Genomic DNA, 21863 nt, shown 5'->3' on the forward strand with positions numbered 1-21863 from the left:
GAATTAAGGCACTTCGATACCACTTTAACCACAACCATCTCCCATCCAAGTACAAATCAGGAGTGACGTAGGCATCATTGATTATTGTTGTTGTTATTCTTACCAAATGATTTTGAGAAGGCAATGGGAGAGAGAGAAGACCCTCTCCAGATGATGCTAGGCTTCTGATAGACAAATTGGATTGGCATTCTATTTTGCCAAAGGAACTACAATTCCCAAAATTAGAAGGGCGGAGAAAAAACTTGGTTAGATGCCACGAAGTAAGTGGCAATGCCTTAACCATATGCGTGTTGTACAGGCCACTAGGACCTCTTCCATCCTTATCAAGGGGAGTGCTAACCTTCTCTCCTTTCATACAACACACTGGGCTCCATTGACCACTCTCTATATAAAGTCATTATTTCCAGACCTTTTCAGGTCACGGTGGGTAATTATTAATTATATTAAGGACTCTGTTTTGATCTCTTTTCACATCATAACGCAAGTATAGGTATAATTTTAAAATTCCATATTGTAGAAATCAATTTATTCCCACAATCAGCTCGGTTTAGCTGGAAAGTCTCCCCCCTCATTTTATATGCTAATATATGCACATTTTCGCCCAATCGCAGCACAAGGCGTCAAAGCAAGGGGAAGCGATGGTTAAATATCAGAATAGGGAACGAGGCCATGACTCCGCCATCTTAAGGTCGGGCACAGCTCAGCTGCGTTGCTTTCTATTTGCCCTCTTCCAAGATGGCGGCAGGAGCGACACTGTGGTGTTGCAGGTCGCGAGTTCGAATCCCACCAGGGTCAAATTTGGAATTTTTTCAAAAATCTTAAGTAAATAATAAGAAAAGTGTGTTTGTTTGTTTGCCCAGTTCATCCATTGTTTTTTCTATTGTTCCTGTCTCTATCATGCAGGAATTGAAAAAGGAAATAAGGAGGAGAATTTGGGTTTTTGTGTATGTGTTTGTTCATATCTCTGCCCTTTAATAATATGGGAATGCTTGGAAATGGGAAGAAAATCAGAGACAGCTGGCCAACCCCAGCTTAGGCTTTGGACCACTGCAATGAGATGAGATAAGTTCTGTGTCCAATAAGGGATGATCGCTAAGCAGGATTTGCCGGCAAAACGGTCTAATCGGCGATCTGCCTTCATGAATGCCTTTCTGGATTTATTAATGGTGTTTTCACCATTCAGAGGTTTGCAGAAATCTGGGCCTTTTTCCTTTTAGCTGCAATGAAAATGGGAAATTATCAAAGAGCAAAAGATAGGAGATGTTGAAGGCCGGTTTCTCTTCTTTTCCTTCCAAATAAAAGGGATATCTATCTATTTATATGCATAATAAAAGTGAAAATATGTATGTGTGTATGTGGCTGGAGTGTCCACGTAAACAGACAAGCTCCTGCTTCCACAAACAGCTATAGTTCCCAGAGAAGCCAGCTTTAAACCAGAGAAGGAAGGAATTTCCTGGCCTCGGCTCAAGCCAGAGAAGCCAGTTTTAAACCAGAGAAGGAATTTCCTGGCCTTGGCTTAAGCCAGAGAACCCAGTTTAAAACCAGAGAAGAAAGGAATTTCATGGCCTTGGCTTAAGCCAGAGAACCCAGTTTTAAACCAGAGAAGGAAGGAATTTCCTGGCCTCGGCTCAAGGCAGAGAAGCCAGTTTTAAACCAGAGAAGGAAGGAATTTCCTGGCCTTGACTTAAGCCAGAGAACCCAGTTTTAAACCAGAGAAGGAAGGAATTTCCTGGCCTCGGCTCAAACCAGAGAAGCCAGTTTTAAACCAGAGAAGGAAGGAATTTCCTGGCCTCGGCTCAAGCCAGAGAAGCCAGTTTTAAACCAGAGAAGGAAGGAATTTCCTGGCCTTGGCTTAAGCTAGAGAACCCAGTTTAAAACCAGAGAAGGAAGGAATTTCATGGCCTTGGCTTAAGCCAGAGAAGCCAGTTTTAAACCAGAGAAGGAAGGAATTTCCTGGCCTCGGCTCAAGCCAGAGAAGCCAGTTTTAAAGCCAGAGAAGCCAGTTTTAAAGCCAGACAAGCCAGTTTTAAAGCCAGAGAAGCTGGTTTTAAAGCCAGAGAAGCCTGTTTTAAACCAGGGAAGGAAGGAATTTCCCGGTCTCGGCTCAAGCCAGAGAAGCCTGTTTTAAACCAGAGAAGGAAGGAATTTGCTGGCCTTGGCTCAAACCAGAGAAGCTAGTTTTAAAGCTAGAGAAGCCAGTTTTAAACCAGAGAAGGAAGGAATTTCTTAGCCTTGGCTCAAGCCAGAGATGCCAGTTCTAAGCCAGAGAAGCCAGTTTTAAACCAGAGGAGGAAGCAATTTCCTGGCCTCAGCACAAGCCAGAGAAGCCAGTTTTAAAGCCAGAGAAGGAAGGAATTTCCTGGCCTCGGCTCAAGCCAGAGAAGCCAGTTTTAAACCAGAGAAGGAATTTCCTCTGCTTGCTTTTCCCCGCTTCTGGAGTAAAACAACTACTTTCAAAGTAAAGACCACATCTGCCGAGATTCAGGCAGGATGCAGTCAGACTTTGAAGCTGCAAAGCTATTCCATGCTAATTAAGCTGTCCAGTTGCGGCATTCACACTTTCTTTAAGCAGACAAGAGTTCTTTCACTCACCCTGGACATCATTCCACAAATATACGAACCCCACTTTCTTTCTGCCACCCTGGACATCATTCCACAGATATATAAACCACACCTGCCTAGATTCAGGCAGGAAGCAGCCAGGCTTTGAAGCTGCAAGGCTATTTAATGCTAATCAAGCATTCATACTTTCCTTAACCCCAGAGATCCCTCCGTTCTGAGGACCAAGATCTATTGGAAGTTCCCAGTGTCAAAACCTTGCGTTTAACAGCAACCAGACGCAGAGCCTTCACAAGCAGTGGCACCATCACTCTGGAATACTCTGCCACCTGAAGTCCGTGCCTTGCGGGACTTACCAGCTTTCCGCAGGGCATGTAAGACATACCTGTTTCGACAGGCTTTTAATGTTTAATATTGTTGTTCTTAAATTGTTTTAAATTGCTTTTAAATTTTGTTAGATTTTAACTATTCTTGTAAGCTGCTCCGAGCCCCAAGGGAGTGGCGGCATATAAGTTTAAATAATAAATAAATAAAATATACAAACCCCCCTTTCTTTCTTCCACCCTGGACATAATTCCACAGATATATAAACCACATCTGCCTAGATTCAGGCAGGAAGCAGCCAGGCTTTGAAGCTACAAGGGTATTCAGTGCTAATCAAGTTGGCCAATGGCAACACTCACATTTGCCTCCAGCAGACAAGAGTTCTTTCTCCCACCTTGGACATCATTCCACAGATATACAAACTCCACTTTCTTTCTGTCACCCCGGACATCATTTCACAGATATATAAACCAAACTTGCCTAGTTTCAGGCAGGAAGCAGCCAGGCTTCGAAGCTGCAAGGCTATTCAGCACTAATCAAGTTGGCCAATGGCAACATTCACATTTGCCTCCAGCAGACAGGAGTTCTTTCTCCCACCCTGGACATCATTCCACAGATATATGAACCACACCTGCCTAGATTCAGGCAGGAAGCAAGCAGGCTTTGAAGCTGCAAGGCTATTCAGCACTAATCAAGCTGTCCAGTTGCGGCATTCATACTTTCCTCAAGTAGACAAGAGTTTTTTCTTCCACCCTGGACATCATTCCACAGATATATAAACCACACCTGCCTAGATTCAGGCAGGAAGCAGCCAGGTTTGAAACTGCAAGGCTATTCAATGCTAATCAAGCTGTCCAGTTGCGGCATTCATACTTTCCTCAAGCAGACAAGAGTTCTTTCACCCACCCTGGACATCATTCCACAAATATACAAACTCCACTTTCTTTCTCCCACCCTGGACATCATTCCACAGATATATAAACCACATCTGCTTAGATTCAGGCAGGAAGCAGCCAGGCTTTGAAGCTGCAAGGCTATTCAATGCTAATCAAGCATTCATACTTTCCTCAAGCAGACAAGAGTTCTTTCTCCCACCCTGGACATCATTCCACAGGTAAATAAACCTCACTTCCCTGGTTTCCAACAGACCTCACACACGTCTGAGGAAGACTGCCATAGGTGTAAGCAAAACGTCAGGAGATAATGCTTCTGGAACATGGCCAGACGGCTTGGAAAATTCACAACAACCCAGTGATTCAAGCCATGGAAGCCTTTGACAATACAAATATGTCTATTATTATTATTATTATTATTATTATTATTATTATTATTATTATTATTGCTATGATGTTATGAAATCGCTTGGGACAAAGCCTCCATTCACACGAGTCCACTGGAACTGCAGCTGTCCACATAATAAAAATCCCACCTGTTTTATTTATAATGCAATACTAAGGTCACCGGTTTGGGCGTGTGAAATGCTGCCAACGCGCGGAAAAAGGGAGGAGGACTGTGAAAACGTTTACAGTCATACCATAAAGCAACACAAGTCCGTACAATAATAATAATAATTGAAAAAAAGGTTCGGTTTAGTTTTATACACTGGAATAAACTGTACAGGTTTTTGTGTGATCGAGAGATTGAAAAATATATATGGAAAGAGCCACAAAGCAAGGAAGGTTGCAGAGCTTCAGATACTAGAGGAAGGAAAAGCCAGACAGACTTTTGACGGTGATAGCGAAGGCTAGAGCGCACAAAGATGGGAGGAAACGCAAGGAAGAAAAAGAGTCAGAAACCTCATTTGGTCACATTAGGAAAATAGTAATAATAAACCCCGACGAGGCTTCATGGACCGCTTTGAGGTGCGAACGAAAGCGTCTTTTGGAAGAATGTGCATCCTCTGAAAACGGAATTGTTGCAAGGCTCAAGGGAGACATGCCCAATTGACCAACATAGGAAGAATGGAAAGGAAAGCAGTGTTGTTTTTTTATTCCCCAAGTCAGGCCTCCGATGGGAGTTCTCTCGTATGTGGGTTTTCTCTCTTTTTTTTGTAAAAAAAAAACCAAACAAAACAAAAGACCGGAAACACAAAATAAGCCCCTAATTCCGACCAGGCGAACCCCCTCCCGCCCCCAACAGTCTCTAAAGTGGTGTCGGCGACCCCCAGCGCGTCGCTCTTAACAGTCGCTCTTCCAAAGCTTGATGGTTTTGTCGTTTTCTAGGGCCGCGGAGGCGATGATGTTGTCCGTGGGGTGGCAGGCGGTCGAGATCACCACATCTGTTTGGGAAAAGGAGAAGGAAACGGAGGTTGGAATGATCTTGGAACCCCATTATTTATTTATTGTATTTGTATAGTGCCCCTCTCAGCCCAGAGGAGACTCAAGGCAGTTTACATTTGGCAATCAATGCTCCACAAGATAAAATACAGTCAAAAACAATTACTGTGTATACTCGAGTATAAGCCTAGTTTTTCAGCCCCTTTTTAGGCTGAAAAAGCTCCCCTCGGCTTATACTCAAGTCAAGGTTATTTATTATTTTACTCTGTTATTAGTATTATTCTTATTTCATATATTATTATTATTACATTTACAGTATTTTACCCTATTATTATTATTACATTTATTTTACTTTATTATTATTGCATTTATTATTCTACTCTACTATTACAATTATTCTACTCTATTATTACTGTTATGATTGCATTTCCATTATTTTACTTTATTATTGTTATATTTATTACTTTAATCTCTATTATTGTAGGAAGGATATGTAAGTACATTTACATTGAAGATATGTAATGATTTAATCAGAGCTGGGCAGTCTTATCTCAAATTACAGTTTTATGTAAATATTAAAAAACATCTCACCCACTGATGCCTTAATTAATGTAATTTTATTGGTATCTATTTTTATTTTGGCGCCTCGGCTTATATTCAGGTCAGCTTATACGAGTATATACGATACATATAGTATCAACCATATAAAAACAATAAACAATTAAAATAATAAAATACAGTTCTTGGCATCTCATTAAAATCACTGTTGAATGTCACTGTTGAATTTTTTTATGTTGAATGTTTTTATATTGTGAAATGCTATTTTAAATTATAAGTCGCTCGGAGCACCTTGGTGGAGAGCGACTAATTAAGAAATAAAGTGAAGTGAAAATCATTTTCCATTGCATCGTCCTGTCTGAGACTCCAAGCAATGAGGGGAGAGCAGATGCGCATGGCAGCATGGTCTGCATGTGCAAGCAAGGGAGAATGTGTGAAGCTGGAGGGAGCCCTGTGCCACCGAGTCCCTACAAGCCATGGGAGTTTTGTGTGGGAAGTTTGGCCCAATTCTACTGTTGGTGGAGTTCAGAAGGCTCTTTGATTGTAGGGGAACTATAAATCCCAACAACTGCAACTCCTAAATGTCAAGGTTATTTTCCCCAAACTCCACCGGCATTCATATTTGGGCACTTTTGAGTATTCATGCCAAGTTTGGTCCAGATCTACAGTGCTCTCTGGGTGTAGATGAACTACAACTCCAAAACCCAAGATCAGTGCCCATCAAACCCTTCCAGTATTTTGTGTTGGTCATGGGAGTTCTGGGTGCCTTTCCATCGTTGGTGGAGCTTAGAGTGCTCTTTGATTGTAAGTGAACTATAAATCTCAGCAATGACAACTCCCAATGACACAATCAACCCTCCCCCCAACTCCACCAGTATTCAAATTTGGCCATATCAGGTATTTGTGTCAAATTTGGCCCAGTGAATGAAAACACATCCTGCATATCAGATATTTACATGACGGTGCATAGCAGTAGCAAAATTACAGTTGTGAAATAGCAACGAAAATAATTTTATGGTTGGGGGTCACCACAACATGAGGAACTGTATTAGGGGGTCACGGCATTAGGAAGGTTGAGAACCACTGACCTAGATGTTTCATAGGGAGAGATGCGTTCAGACACTTAAACCGACCCTGAACCGTTTAGGGATTTACAGGTAAAGTAAGAGAACAATGATATAAAAGAAAAGTAGGAAAAGAGAAGAAATAAGATATTTAAAAAACAAAGAAAAAAGGAAAAAATGCATATAAAAATTTGAAAATAAAAAAAATGAAAAACATCCCAGCCTGAAATAGAATAGGATAGGATGACTTCAAAACAGCCCATGGGGAAAAGGATCGAGCTGAACATGAGCCAAGAGTGTGATGCTGCAGACTCTGAACTCTGTCGGATGCATACCTGTGTGTCCTTGCAGCTTTTGTACGATCTCTTTCGTTTGCAGGTTCCAAATGTAAACCAGGTTGTCCTCGGAACCAGACACGATCCACTGACGGGGAGGAAACACAGACAAGAAAAATAAGGAGAACATAGTATAAATGGCACACACTTTCTACTCCGTTTAGCGTTTGCAATTTGGAAGCAACATCCTCACCTTTCCACCAGTAACCGAGAAATTGGCAAAGATGCAGTACTTTTCGTTCTTGTGGCCTGTGTAGGTCTTTAGGCACTGGAAGACAAAAGGGTGCAAGCCATGGAAATCAGATGGAGGGAGGGATGGATGAATAGATAGACAAACAGACACACAGACAAACAAAAAGAGAGGTGTATAGATAGGGGTGCAAAGGTAAACAGACAGACAGAGCTAGATATTAGAGAGAAAGATCCAGACAGACTGAGATAAATAATAAAAGCAACAACAACACAATTGGACAAGTGGGCTTAATAACCAACGACCCTCCCCATAAATGCACAGCAGAGTAACTTATCAGTAGCAGCGTGACCCAGCATTAGTAGCCCAAGTGATTAAAAAGAACCAAAACACACAGACCAATGTCATCTCTTCCTTAGGAGGCTTTCCTTTGTAGTGAAAAAATATAGTGCAACCATTTTATTTTTTTTTATCTCTCTTTACTTGTGGCAGGTTACAACCCATAAAGATAGATAGATCGATTCACAGATCAATCCAGAAGAATAGATACACACAGAAAGACAGAGATAAAAGACAGATCAAGAGAAAGAGATATTTAAATAGATAGGCACAGTCACAAGCCATTACATAAAACAGATACATAACATATTGGTTTGGGCGAAAAAGCTCATTGGAAGCTTTGCCTTCCCCTTGTGAACTCCCAGTTAACCATCGAAAGGAAAAGCTGGGAAACTCACCTTTCCTTTGCTGTAGTCCCAAAGTTTGAGAGTGCTAAAGAGTGGAAGGAAAAAAGTAGAATTTAGTAAGACTTATAACAGGTATGGGCAAACCCAGGCCCGGGGGCTGGATGTGGCCCCTTGGGCTCTTTCTTGAGGCCCTTTTTTCTCTCACCATCCTATTCTTCCTTCCTTCTCTCTTTCCTTCCTCCTTCACTCCCTCTTTCTCCTTCCCTTCGACCCTTCCTTCCCTCCCTCTCCTTTCTTCCCTTCTACCCTTTTGTCCTTCCATCCTTTCCTTTCTCCTTCCTTCCCTTCCTCCATCCCTCCCTTCCCTCTTTCTCCTTCCATCCTTCCCTTCCACCCTTTTGTCCGTCCTTCCCTTCCACCCTTTTCATCTTTCCATTCTTTCCTTTCTCTTTCTCCTTTATTCCTTCCTTCCCTTTCCTTCCTCCATCCCTCCCTTCCCTCTTTCTCCCTCCATCCTTCCTTTTCAGCCTTTTGTCCTTCCTTCCTTCCCTTCCACCCTTCCTTTATTCTCTTTCCTTCCCTCCTTCCCTTCCAACTTTTCATCCATCCTTTCCTTTCTCTCTCTTTCTCCTTCTTTCATTCCTTCCTTCCCTTTCCTTCCTCCTTTCTCCCTCCCTCCATTCCCTTCCACCCTTTTACCCTTCCCTCCGTTTTCTTTCCTTCTTTCATTCCTCCTTACCTCCCTCCCTTCCTTCCTCTTTCTCCCTACATCCTTCCCACCCTTTTGTCCTTCCTTCCTTCTTTCCTTCCCTTCCACCCTTTCATTCTTCCTTCTTTCCTTCCCTCCCTTTCTCCCTCCTTCCCTTCCACCCTTTTCTTTCTCCCTCTTTCTCCTTCTTTCTTTTCCTTTTCTCTTTCCTTCCTCCGTTCTTTCCTCCTTCCCTCCATTCCCTTCCAGCCTTTTGTCACTCCATCCATTTTGTCTTTCCTTCCTTTTCTTTTTCATTCCTCCTTCCCTACCTCTTTCTCCTTCCTTTCTTCCCTATCTCCCTTTTGGCTTTCCTTCTTTCTCTTTCTTTTATCCTTCTCTTCCTTCCACCCTTCTCTCCCTTCCTTCCTTCTCTTTTGTCTTCCCTTCCTTCCCTCTTTCCTCCCTCCTTCTCTCCTTCCATCTTTCTCCTTCCACTCTTCTCTTCTTCCCTTTCATCCATCCTTCCTTCTCTCTTTCCTCCCTCCCTTCCATCCATCCATCCATCCATCACCAGGCAGCCCCCAAGTTAGAAAGGTGATTGAATGGATAAAGAAAACTCTTACTTATCCAAAGTTGCAGCTAAGATGTATTTCCCGTTGGGAGAGAACTTCACAAAGGACACCGGCGGATTGTCATCGTCTGCAAGAGGAAAAGCAGAACGCCGTTGATGGAAAGTGCTTTTCGCCGGCTTTGGATATTAGCATTGGTTTCAACAAACACTTACCAATCAATGTTTTCAAACACTGGCCTGAGGCGGTATCCCAGATTCGACTGAAATGTCAAAACAAAGGGGGAGTGTTAGAAGCTAATTTCTCTGGTTGGGGAATCAGAATAGTCAGAGTTGGCTTTATTAAGCTACAACTCCTTGGACCTTATAAAACTACAACTCCCACAATGCCATAGGACTGCACCATGGCAATTCAAGTGATGCCAAACTGCTTTAAGTCCACAATATAGATGCGCCCAAACATATCCCACAATCCCATTCCACTGTATCATGGTAATTAAAGTGGTACCAAACTGCATTGATTCCACCATGTAGACACACCCTAGGGACCTTAAAAAAGTACAACTCCCACGATGCCATAGTACTGCGTCATGACAATTAAAGTGGTGCCAAACTGTATTAATTCCACAATGTAGATGCACCCTAGGGACCTGATAAAGCTACAGCTCCCACGATGCCATACCACTGCACCATGACAATTAAGGTGGTGCCAAACTGTATTAATTTCACAATGTAGATGCACCCTAGGGACCTGATAAAGATACAACTCCCACGTTGCCATAGCACTGAGCCATGACCATTCAAGAGGTGCCAAACTGCATTAATTCCACCATGTAGATGCACCCTAACACGATGATGCCATAGCACTGCGCCATGACAATTCAAGAGGTGTCAAACTGCATTAATTCCACCATGTAGATACGCCCTAACAATTCCCACGATGCCACAGCACTGCACCATGGCAATTAAAGTGATGCCAAACTGCATTAATTCCACCATGTAGATACTCCCTAACAACACGATGCCATACCACTGCGCCATGGCAATTAAAATGGTGCCAAACTGCATTAATTCTATCCTTTAGATATTATTATTATTATTATTATTATTAACTTTATTTGTACCCCGCTAGCATCTCCCGAAGGACTCGATGCGGCTTACACAGGCCGAAGCCTCAAAACACAATACAATAAAAAACGTAACACAACAATAAACAAAGCAAATCAAAACAATTAAGCAAAACAACAACAATGACAATACATCAAGACATTATTTAAAACTGGCTCGGCCGGTGCAATGGGGTACAGGGTTAAAAGTGCTGAAATGGTAGGAGGAACGTAGGATAAAAGTGCGGTGTGCAGCGACATTAGTTGTGCTAAAGTGCTACTATGGCTTGGGATGGGGGTTCCTATTCTGAGAAGGCACAGCGGAACAGCCAAGTTTTTAAATTCCTTCTGAAAACTGCTAAAGTAGGGGCCTGTCGGAGATCTTTTGGAAGGGCGTTCCAAAGTCGGGGGGCCGCCACAGAGAAAGCCCTGTCCCGTGTCCCCACCAAGCGCGCTTGCGACGTGGGTGGGATCACGAGCAGGGCCTCCCCAGATGATCGGAGTGAGCGTGTGGGCTTGTAGATGGAGATGCGGTCGCGCAGGTAGGGTGGTCCCAAACCGTTTAGGGCTTTGTAGGTAAGCACCTGCACCTTGAATTGGGCTCGGAAAATAAATACACCCTAACAATTAGATACACCCTAACAATTCCTACAATGCCATAGAACTGAGCCATGCCAATTCAAGTGGTGCCAAACTGCATTAATTCCACCATGTAGATACACTCTAACAACTCCCATGATGCCATACCACTGCGCCATGGCAATTAAAGAGGTGCCAAACTGCTCCTCCTCCTCCTCCTAACGACAACAACAAAACAACCCCTATTGAAGGGATGACTGGCCCTATAGCCAGGATTTGGCCTTCTTCTCCTCCTCCTCCTCCTAATAATAATAATAATAATAATAATAATAATAATATCAATATCAAAAAGTGGAGATGTTCTCTCACAAATGGGGCGTATTTTCAAACAGTCCCCAAATAAGGAGAGGAAATAAATGTTATTTTTGTTCCCTGTCCATTCCTACTTCACATAAACCTGCTTTCAATATCTGTTCTCTACAAAGCAGCAGCTGAGCAAATAAGAACCCAAAATCCTTCTTACTCCCCGTATCTTTCCTCTCCTTACTTACCAAAGGCCATCGTAGCTACTGGACACGATCAGAGAGCCGTCGCGATTGAAGTGCACCTGAAAAGAAAAAAATACAGAATTTATGGTTAGGGAAAAGATCAGTTGTCCAATGATCCTAACCGCAATCAATGCAGAGGGCTGTCTGTACTTCCTTCCCCTTAACCGCATGCAAATATTGGATGACAGCACCCCATTTTCATTTCCTGGAGGGAGGGGAAAAGAGACACAACCCAACTCCAAAAAAAGCAAGGCAGCCTCCAATTCATCCAGAGAGGACTTACAGCTGAAACTGGGTCAGAATGAGCCGGCAGGGTTTTTAGGCACTTCCCCGTCTTGACGTCCCATATCCTCACGCTTTCGTCGAACTGAAAATGAAGCAGGAGAGAAATCCAAAGGTCTCTTTCAACGCCAAGTGCTCCCCCCAAGAGTAAAATGCCAACACAAATTCAAGGCAAGAGGAATTACTAGCTCCAAAAAATACACCGATGCCTGACAATCTGGTAGTCAATTTTGCCCTATAATTTTTGTTCAAAAGTAAAACAAGCTTACTGATCCGGAGACGATGAGGTTCGACTGGGGGTTGAAGTTGCAACAGAAGACGTAGTTGCTGTGCCCTTTCAGGGTCTTTAAGCATTTTCCCTACAAAGGAAAATAAAAGAGAGAATGAGGAAGCATCAATGGCAAAATATACAAATAAGTAAGTTGCTGTGAGTTTTCCAGGCTGTATGGCCATTGTTCCATAAGCATTCTCTCCTGATGTTTCACCCACATCTATGGCAGGCATCCTCAGAAGTTGTGAGGAGTTGTCTAAGGCTTTCATGGCTGGAATCACTGGGTTCTGTAAGTTTTCCAGGCTCACTGCCCATGTTCCAGAAGCATTCTCTCCTGACATCTCACCTACATCTATGGCAGGCATCCTCAGAAGTTGTGAGGTCTGATGAGTTGTCTATGGCTTTCATGGCTGTAATCACTGGGTTGCTGTGAGTTTTCCGGGCTCTCTGGTCATGTTCCAGAAGCGTTCTCTCCTGATGTTTTGCCCACATCTATGGCAGGCATTCTCAGAGGCTGCGAGGTCTGTTGGAAACTAGGAAAATGCGGTTTGCATATCTGTGGAATAATGACCAAGGTGGGAGAAAGAACTCTTGTCTGCTTGAGGCAGGTGTGAATGTTGCAATTGGCCAACCTGATTAGCATTGAATGACCTTGCAGCTTCAAAGCCTGGCTGCTTCCTGTCTGGGAGGAAATCCTTTGTTAGGAGGTGATTAGTGGCCCTGTTTGCTTCTTCTCTGGAATGTCTGTTTTCTGAGTGTTGCTCTTTATTTACTGTCCTGATTTTAGAGTTTTTTTAAATACTGGTAGCCAAGTTTGGTTCATTTTCATGGTTTCCTGCTTTCTGTTGAGATTATCCACATGCTTGTGGATTTCAATGGCTTCTCTGTGTCTTCTGACATAGTGGTTGTGAGAGTGATCCAGTATTTCGATCTCCGATAATATTTTGTGTCCAGGTTGGTTCATAAGGTGCTCTGCTATGGCTGAGTTAGTCTGCAGTGAGTTTCATGTTCCTTGATTCATGTTTGGGCAATGCTACTGCGTTTGGTGGTCCCTCTATAGACTTGTCCACAACTGTATGGGATACGGGAGACTCCTGCAGAGGTGAGAGGACCCCTCTTGTCCTTTGCTGAACATAGCGTTTGCTGGATTTTCTTAGTGGGTCTGTAAATTGCTTGTAGGCTGAGTTTCATTCTCAGCTTCCCTATGCGGTCAGTAGTTCCCTTGATGTATGGTGAGTATACTTTTCCTCTGGGTGGATCTTTGTCTTTAAGTTTTCGGTCAAATCTGTGGTCTGGATAGGAAGGGTTACACCACCACCTAGTGGCACAAATACTATAAACCACGGCGCACTCAAAGAAATTAGAAAGAACTTCCTCTGCAGAGGAAAGACACCAAGATACCCCCAAACATATAAAATTCAGCTCACAGAATAGTTAAATGGACCAGGATGACCTTATAAAGATTAATTACATTGAAGCTGCAAGGCCATTCAATGCTAATCAAGGTGGCCAATGGTAACATTCACACTTGCCCCCAACAGACAAGAGTTCTTTCTCCCACACTGGACATCATTCCACAGATATATAAACTTTACTTGCAGCCAGGCTTTGAAGCTGCAAAGCCATCCAATGCTAATCAAAGTGACTAATGGCAACATTCACACTTGCCCCCAACAGACAAGAGTTCTTTCTCCCACCCTGGACATCATTCCACAGATATATAAACTTTACTTGCAGCCAAGCTTTGAAGCTGCAAGGCCATTCAATGCTAATCAAGGTGGCCAATGGTAACATTCACACTTGCCCCCCCCCCAACAGACAAGAGTTCTTTCTCCCACCCTGGACATCATTCCACAGATATATAAACCTCACTTGCCTAGTTTCCAACAGACGTCACAACCTCTGAGGATGCCTGCCATAGATGTGGGTGAAATGTCAGGAGAGAATGCTTCTGGAACATGGCCATGTAGCCTGGAAAACTCACAGCAACCCAGTGATTCCAGCCATGAAAGCCTTCGACAACACATTTACGGTAACTTTTAGTTTTAAAAAACACGAAAAAGATATGTTTCTTACCGAGCTCACATCCCAGATTTTGAGCGTTTTGTCATCTGATGCAGAGACAAGGAGGTTGGAGTCGGAGGACCAAGCGACATCAGAAATTCCCTGCATATAATAAAAGATGTATAGAATGTACACATATTCAGAAAGAGGCCGTGGCATTTTCCAGAGCGCGTGGGAAGAATTTTAAAGTACAAAATCCCCTGGTTTGCAGCAGGAAAGTCGCTAGTTGTGGGAAGTTTTAACTTCCCAAGATCCTAATTTATGACACCCACAACAGCCAGACACAACTAATAAGCAATATGAGGATTTAAAGATCAAACTGCAAAGACTCTGGCACAAGCCAATCAAGGGGGTCCCAGTGGTGATTGGCACACCGGGCGCAGTGCCTAAAGACTTTGGCCTGCACTCAAAAACCATCAGCACTGACAAAATTACCATCTGTCAGCTGCAAAAGGCTACCCTACTCGGATCTGCATGCATTATTCGCCAATACATCACACAGTCCTAAACATTTATTTATGACATTTATATACTGCCCTTCTCACTCTGAAGTGGACTCAGAGTGGCTTACAAGATATATACACATACAATATATTAAATCATTAGCATAGTACAATATCAGTATTATATAGTACTATATTGTACTACACCACTATATTGTAATATTATTAGTAATATTACATGTAATCTATATAAATAAAAATGTAATGTTCATTTGTGGGATTAACATAACTAAAAAGTAACCGGATGAATTAACACCAAATTTGGACACAATATACCTATCAGGACAACGAGTGACCATCACTGATAAAACACTGAAAAATACAGCAGAAGAGACTTAAAAAGCCAAAAAACACATTACATTGCATGTGCAAAACCACATATATACATGTAAACACACATATATACACATATACACAAATATATACACACACAAAATACATATACACAGACTGGGCCACAGCAACGCGTGGCAGGGAACAGCTAGTAGTATAATATACTCTGAAGGGGACTCAGAGTGGCTTACAAGATATATATAAATTTTAGTCTATGTGCTTCAGAAGCAAATAATATATACATAAAATATATTAAATTATTAGCATAGTACATAGTACAATATCAGTATTATATAGTACTATATTGTACTACACCATTATATTGTAATATTGTTAGTAATATTACATGTAATATAAAATATATTATTTTATTTGGGAAGTATCCGACGTGTGATCGAATACAAAAGCCAACATAGGGATCTTGTTGGCTGTGTGTATTAATTTTGTTGTGTATCACATAATAATAATAATAATAATTTGATATCCCGCATTTTTCTCTCACGGGACCCATGAAAGATTAAAATTATGTAAACAACAATCCAAATACGTTGATAGTAAGTATAAAACATCATGTTCGAACACATCTCCTCCTATGAACCAGCTAGTTTGCGTCACAAGTACGTTTGGCGGGGACGAAAGACAGGGTCTTCTCAGTGGTGGCCCCTCGGCTGTGGAACGCCCTTCCTACAGATATTAGATCGGCCCCCTCCCTGTTGACATTTCGAAGGAAAGTGAAGACCTGGTTGTTCGAGCAGACATTTGAATAGGCAGTGTAAAGAATATAGGAATATGGAACAATTGGATGATGAGACTGGATTTCGATCTTAACTATGAGACGCGAATGAGATGTTTTATTGATTTATATTAACTGTATGCTACTGTTTTAATTGTTTTTAACTGTTTGAGCATTGAATTTTGCTATTGTTAACCACTCTGAGTCGCCCGAGTGCTGAGAAGAGCGGTATACAAATATAGTAAATAAATAAAATAACAATTTGAAACAACAATAATATACATTCACATTCTTGTGGCATCAGGTCAGATCATACTGCACTTTGTTCCAGCCTATAAACATGATGGTGTTTAGCTTCCTTCACTAAAGGCCTGTCTAAACAGAAAAGTTTTTAATTGGTTCTTGAAGAAAGAAAGGGACTCACCAGTTTGTGGCCAGATATGGTTTTTTCAAATTTGCCGTCATACGCGCCCCAAATTTTAATAAGCTTGTCAGCAGCTAAGGAAGGAAAGAAGATACCATCAAGGACTATTAAGAATATCCCCTCCCTCTTTGCCCGCCCTGAATGCATCAGAGCCAATACTTACATGAACTGGCCAACCACTCCCCGTTGGGACTGAATTTGACCGACGAGACAGCTTTTGTGTGCCCCGCTAATGTGAACTTCAGGGCGTAGTTTGGCTTTACAGGGGCAGTCTGAAAAGAAGGGGGAGGGAAACTCAATATGCATTTCTAGTACAGGCCAAGTAAAAAACATCAGACTTACATTCCTCTGTTTGCTGTGTGGCATAGAAAGAATAGGAAAGGGTTAAGGGAGAGGCAGTGGGCAGGGTCATGCCAATTCCACACCAATGGAGAGTCAGAAACACTGGGGTGTCTATGGTGGAGGAAACACATGAAATCTAGGAAGAATTGTCCTCGGATGAAAGCCTTCACTTGGGTGGTGTTTGTGGAGGACACTGGCAAGGCTTTTGGGCATGTTCTATAACCTGCAATGTCATTGGAAGAGGGGGACATTGGTTTTTTTTGTCGTGTCAGGAGTGACTCCTGGTGTGAGAGAATTGGCCATCTGCAAGGACGTTACCCAGGGCACGCCTGAATGATTGGATGTTTTTATCATCCTTGTGGGAGGCTTCTCTCATGTCCCCGCATGAGGAGCTGGAGCTGATAGAGGGAGCTCATCTGCCTCTCTCCGGATTCGAACCTGCGACCTGTCGGTCTTCAGTCCTGCCGACACAGGGGTTTAACCCACTGCACCACCGGGGGTTCCCGGGGACATTGGTGTCTCCTGAGTAGTAGGAGCTATAGATGTTTCTGGAGGCAGGAGCTTGTCTGTGTGAGTGGTCACCCCAGCCACATACATATTTTCACTTTTATTAAGTGTATAGATATAGATATGGGCGGAGTTACACTTTTAAAAAGTATCTGTTCCAATGTATTGTCGAAGGCTTTCATGGCCTGAATCACTGGGTAGTTGTAGGTTTTTGCGGGCTATATGGCCATGTTCTAGAGGCATTTTCTCCTGACGTTTCACCTGCATCTATGGCAAGCATCCTCAGAGGTAGTGAGGTCTGTTGGAACTAGGAAAATGGGTTTATATATCTGTGGAATGACCAGGGTGGGACAAAGGACTTTTGTCTGCTGGAGCTAGGTGTGAATGCTTCAACTGACCACCTTGATTAGCATTTATTGGCTTGGAAGTGCCTGGGAAGTGCATGTTTTGTTGAGAGGTGATTTGATGTGCCTGATTGTTTACTTTCTGTTGTTTTGTTGTTGTAATTTTAGAGTTTTTTAATACTGGTAGCCAGATTTTGTTCATTTTCATGGTTCCCTCCTTTCTGTTGAAATTGTCCACATGCTTGTGGATTTCAATGGCTTCTCTGTGTAGTCTGACATGGTGGTTGTGAGAGTGGTCCAGCATTTCTGTGTTCTCAAATAATATGCTGTGTCCAGGTTCCAACTTGCATACAAATTCATCTTAAGAGCAAACTACCGAGCCTATCTTGTACGTAACTTTGGGACTGCCTGTACAACTTATGAACCCTTCCCTGAGCAATGTTCACCCAACTCCTTAAATGACACTGGGATTTCCAGGGCTAGGAAGAATCCAACATACTAAGCAGCCTCCGAACCTTTTGAGCATTTGAGTTTGGGAGGCAGATGCCTCCGTCGTACCTTGGTTTGGTTGGTCGAAGAGGAAGGCGTGGATTGCGTTTTGGTCGACTCTGCATCGGGTTTCTTCTCTTCCGTGGCCATAGCTCTGGAAAGAAGCCAGCCAGCTTTCAGGCTCTTCCGAGGACAAAAGAGCACGACGGCTTAGAAGTAAAAGCAGTCTCCTGGAGAAACGGACAGAAAAAGAAACCAACCAATTGTTTTCATACGGTAAATGCTTTAACATTGTTTTTCCAAAACTGACTTGGGTGGCAATTCAAACAGTGCCAAATTGAATGAATTCCACAATATAGATGCACCCTAGAGACCTTATAAAGCTACAACTCCCAGAATCCCATAGCACTGTGCCACAGCAGTTAAACTGATGCCAAACCGCATTAATTCTGCAATGTAGGTACACCCTATAAAACTTATACAGCTTATACAACTTATACATTGATTCCACAATGTAGATGAACCCTAGAGACCTTATAATGCCACAACTCCCACGATGCTATAGCAATGCCCCATGATAGCTCAAGTGGTACCCAAACGGCATTAATTCCACCATCTAGATGCACCTTAGAGACTTTATAAAAGGACAACTGCCTCACTGCAATTAAAGTGTGCCAAACTGCATTAATTTCTCAATATAGATGCACTCTAGAGACCTTATAAAGCTGTAACTCCCATGATGCCATAGCACTGTATCACTGCAATTAAAGTGGTGCCAAACTGCATTAATTTCTCAATATAGATGCACTCCAGAGACCTTATAAAGTTGTAACTCCCATGATACCATAGCACTGTGTCACTGCAATTAAAGTGGAGCTAAACTGTATTAATTCCACAATGTAGATGCATTCTAGAGACCTGATAAAACTACAACTCCCTCGATGACATAGAACTGAGCCATGGCAGGTCAAGTAGTGCCAAACTGCATTAATTCCACAATGAAGATGCATTCTAGAGACCTGATAATGCTACAACTCCCAGGATGCCATAGAACTGAGCCATGGCAGTTCAAGTGGGACCAAACTGCATTAATTCCACAATGTAGATGCATTCTAGAGACCTGATAAAGCTACAACTCCCAGGATGCCATAGAACTAAGCCTTGGCACTTCAAGTGGAGCCAAACTGCATTAATTCCACAATGTAGATGCACCTTAGAGCCCTTATAAAGCTACAACTCCCAAAATGCCATAGAACTGACCATGGCAGTTCAAGTGGGGCAAAACTGCATTAATTTCTCAATATGGATGCACTCCAGAGGCCTTATAAAGCTATAACTCCCATGATACCATAGCACTGCACTACTGCAATTAAACTGGTGCCAAACTGCATTAAATCCACAATGTAGATGCATTCTAGAGACCTGATAAAGCTACAACTCCCTCGATGACATAGTACTGAGACATGGCACTTCAAGTGGAGCCAAACTGCATTAATTCCACAAAGTAGATGCATTCCAGAGACCTGATAAAGCTACAACTCCCAGGATGCCATAGTACTGATCCATGGCAGTTCAAGTAGGGCCAAACTGCATTAATTCCACAATGTAGATGCATTCTAGAGACCTGATAAAACTACAACTCCCTCAATGCCATAGAACTGAGCCATGGCAGTTCAAGTGCTACCAAACTGCATTAAATCCACAATGTAGATGCATTCTAGAGCCCTTATAAAGCTACAACTCCCAAGATGCCATAGAACTGAGCCATGGCAATTAAAGTGGGGCCAAACTGCATTAATTCCACAATGTAGATGCATTCTAGAGACCTGATATTGCTACAACTCCCAGGATGCCATAGAACTGAACCATGGCAGTTCAAGTGCTGCAAAACTGCATTGATCCCACTTTAGCTCAGGCTTCTCCTCTCAAAGCACGTGTGCACGGCCACACACGTGTACACACTGGCCACACACGCATAATCCTTGCATATCTCAGCAATGGAAGACTTTCAGTTCGCCAGACACACAAAAACCCATGAAAGCATCCCTAAATCTGTATCTATAGAACTGGAAGCTCTTCGGGGCAGAGAAGGGAGGGGGAGGGGGGCAAAAAGGACCCCATGACGTCATCGCCACTGAGGCCTAGTCGTTGGGCCTGCGCCTTTCCCGCCTTACTCGATTCGCCCCTGACGACGGAAGGGAGGATGTCTTCCTCTTCCTTCTCCTTCGCCTCCTCCGTCCTTTTTCTCTCAGCGGCGGCCCCGTTTTCCTTTTTCTGGCCGCCGGGCGGGAGGAAGGCCTCTCGCGCAGGCGCAGTGAGGAAGGACGCAGCCGCTCCTCAGGCCGGCCGCAGCGAGAATCCGCCCCGCGCAGGCGCAGAAGGATAGCTTCCCTACGACTACGGTGGCCCCCGAGGGATAAAAAGAGCCTTCAAATCTTAATAGGCAACGCGAGCGACATCTTTTCGCTTAGCCTCCCTTGGCGCACGCGCAGGAGGGGGCCTCCCTCGGCTACGGCGGCCCGCGAAGGATAAAAAGATCTCAAAACAATACTTAAGAGACTTGAGCGCGCGCAAAACGCCTTAAAGGGACAGGGGCGAATTCTTTGGCCTGCTTGGAATGAACGTTCTGAAAGCATTTTTAGGGGATTTTCAGTAAATTTCGAAGAATAGGCCGAACTGATCTGTATCCATGACTTAAATATATCTCTATATGATTTTGGCATTTTGTATGAAGAAGTATTAAATATATATATATATGTGTGTGTGTGTGTGTGTGTGTGTGTGTAGATACACACATATATATATTACTAATTGTATAATATACTGTTAATGTATTATATATGTAATGGGATAATATTATTATACAATACAATAAATATATATAATAATTGTATATTATATAGAACATCTAATATTATTAATAATATAGCAATATAGTGGTCTAGTACAATATAATAATATCAAACACTAATATTGTGCTTATTTATTTATTTATCGTGTCATCAGCAAGCATACAATTGTATTACATTTCTAACAGAACACAACAAACCAACAGAAAAAAGAAAACAAATTTTGCAAACTTGGTAGTTGATTAAATGTCCTTTGGCCAGTATCTGGCCACTTGGAGTGCCTCTGGTGTTGCCGTAAGGAGGTCCTCCATTGTGCATGTGGTAGGGCTCAGGTTGCATTGCAGCAGGTGGTCAGTGGTTTGCTCTTCTCCACACTCGCATGTCGTGGATTCCACTTTGTGGCCCCATTTCTTGAGGTTGGCTCTGCATCTCGTGGTGAGCGCAGTTTGTGCAGAGCCTTCCAAGTCGCCCAGTTTTCTGTGTGCCCAGGGGGGAGTCTCTCATTTGGTATCAGCCATTGGTTGAGGTTCTGGGTTTGAGCCTGCCACTTTTGGACTCTTGCTTGCTGAGGTATTCCAGCAAGTGTCTCTGTAGATCTAAGAAAACTATTTCTTGATTTAAGTAGTTGCTGGCTTTTCTTATGTCAGTAGAAAAAGGAAAAACAAGGAGGCGATAGGGCCTCTTTGAGGAGAAGATGGGGCAATGCTGACAGGGGATAGGGAAAAGGCAGAACTACTTAATACCTTCTTTGCCTCGGTCTTCTCACAAAAAGAAAGTCATTTTCAATCTCCGTAAGATGGAGTGGATGAGGGATTAGAGAGATTCCCAAATTGGGAAACAAGTCGTCCAGGAATACCTGGCCGCTCTAAATGAGTTCAAGTCCCCTTTCAGGGCCAGATCAACTACACCCAAGAGTACTGAAGGAACTAACGGAAGTCATTTCGGAACCATTGGCAACCATCTTTGAGAGTTCTTGGAGAACGGGAGAAGTTCCAGCAGATTGGAGGAGGGCCAATGTGGTCCCAATCTTCAAGAAGGGAAAAAAGGAGGACCCAAACAATGACCAATGTCCGGTCAGCCTCACATCGATACCAGGCAAGATTCTGGGAAAGATTGTTAAGGAAGTGGTCTGCAAACACTTAAAAACAAATGCGGTCATTGCTAATAGTCAACATGGATTGATCAAGAACAAGTCATGCCAGACTCATCTGATGTCTTTTTTTGATAGAGTTACAAGC

General features: G+C 42.9%; 1 protein-coding gene and 1 non-coding gene across 2 annotated transcripts; both read right to left on the reverse strand.

Annotated features, from left to right (window-relative positions):
- Positions 1-234: 234 nt before the first annotated feature.
- On the reverse strand, positions 235-362 carry LOC132763984 (U6atac minor spliceosomal RNA). The gene has a single exon (XR_009630314.2). It is a non-coding gene; the product is annotated as a U6atac minor spliceosomal RNA (small nuclear RNA).
- Positions 363-4297: 3935 nt separating this feature from the next.
- WDR5 (WD repeat domain 5) lies at positions 4298-20150 on the reverse strand. The gene is made up of 14 exons (XM_060757470.2): positions 19951-20150; positions 17846-18006; positions 16258-16366; positions 16095-16168; positions 14114-14203; positions 12036-12125; positions 11768-11851; positions 11488-11543; positions 9468-9514; positions 9307-9382; positions 8044-8077; positions 7310-7384; positions 7117-7204; positions 4298-5161 (listed from the first exon to the last, which is right to left on the reverse strand). Exons 2-14 carry the CDS (start codon positions 17924-17926, stop codon positions 5061-5063), a joined length of 1005 nt encoding a protein of 334 aa, XP_060613453.1. The 5' UTR covers positions 17927-18006; positions 19951-20150; the 3' UTR covers positions 4298-5060.
- Positions 20151-21863: the final 1713 nt, after the last annotated feature.

The sequence above is a fragment of the Anolis sagrei genome, chromosome 11 (genome assembly GCF_037176765.1).
Source record: "Anolis sagrei isolate rAnoSag1 chromosome 11, rAnoSag1.mat, whole genome shotgun sequence".
NCBI lineage: Eukaryota > Metazoa > Chordata > Lepidosauria > Squamata > Dactyloidae > Anolis > Anolis sagrei.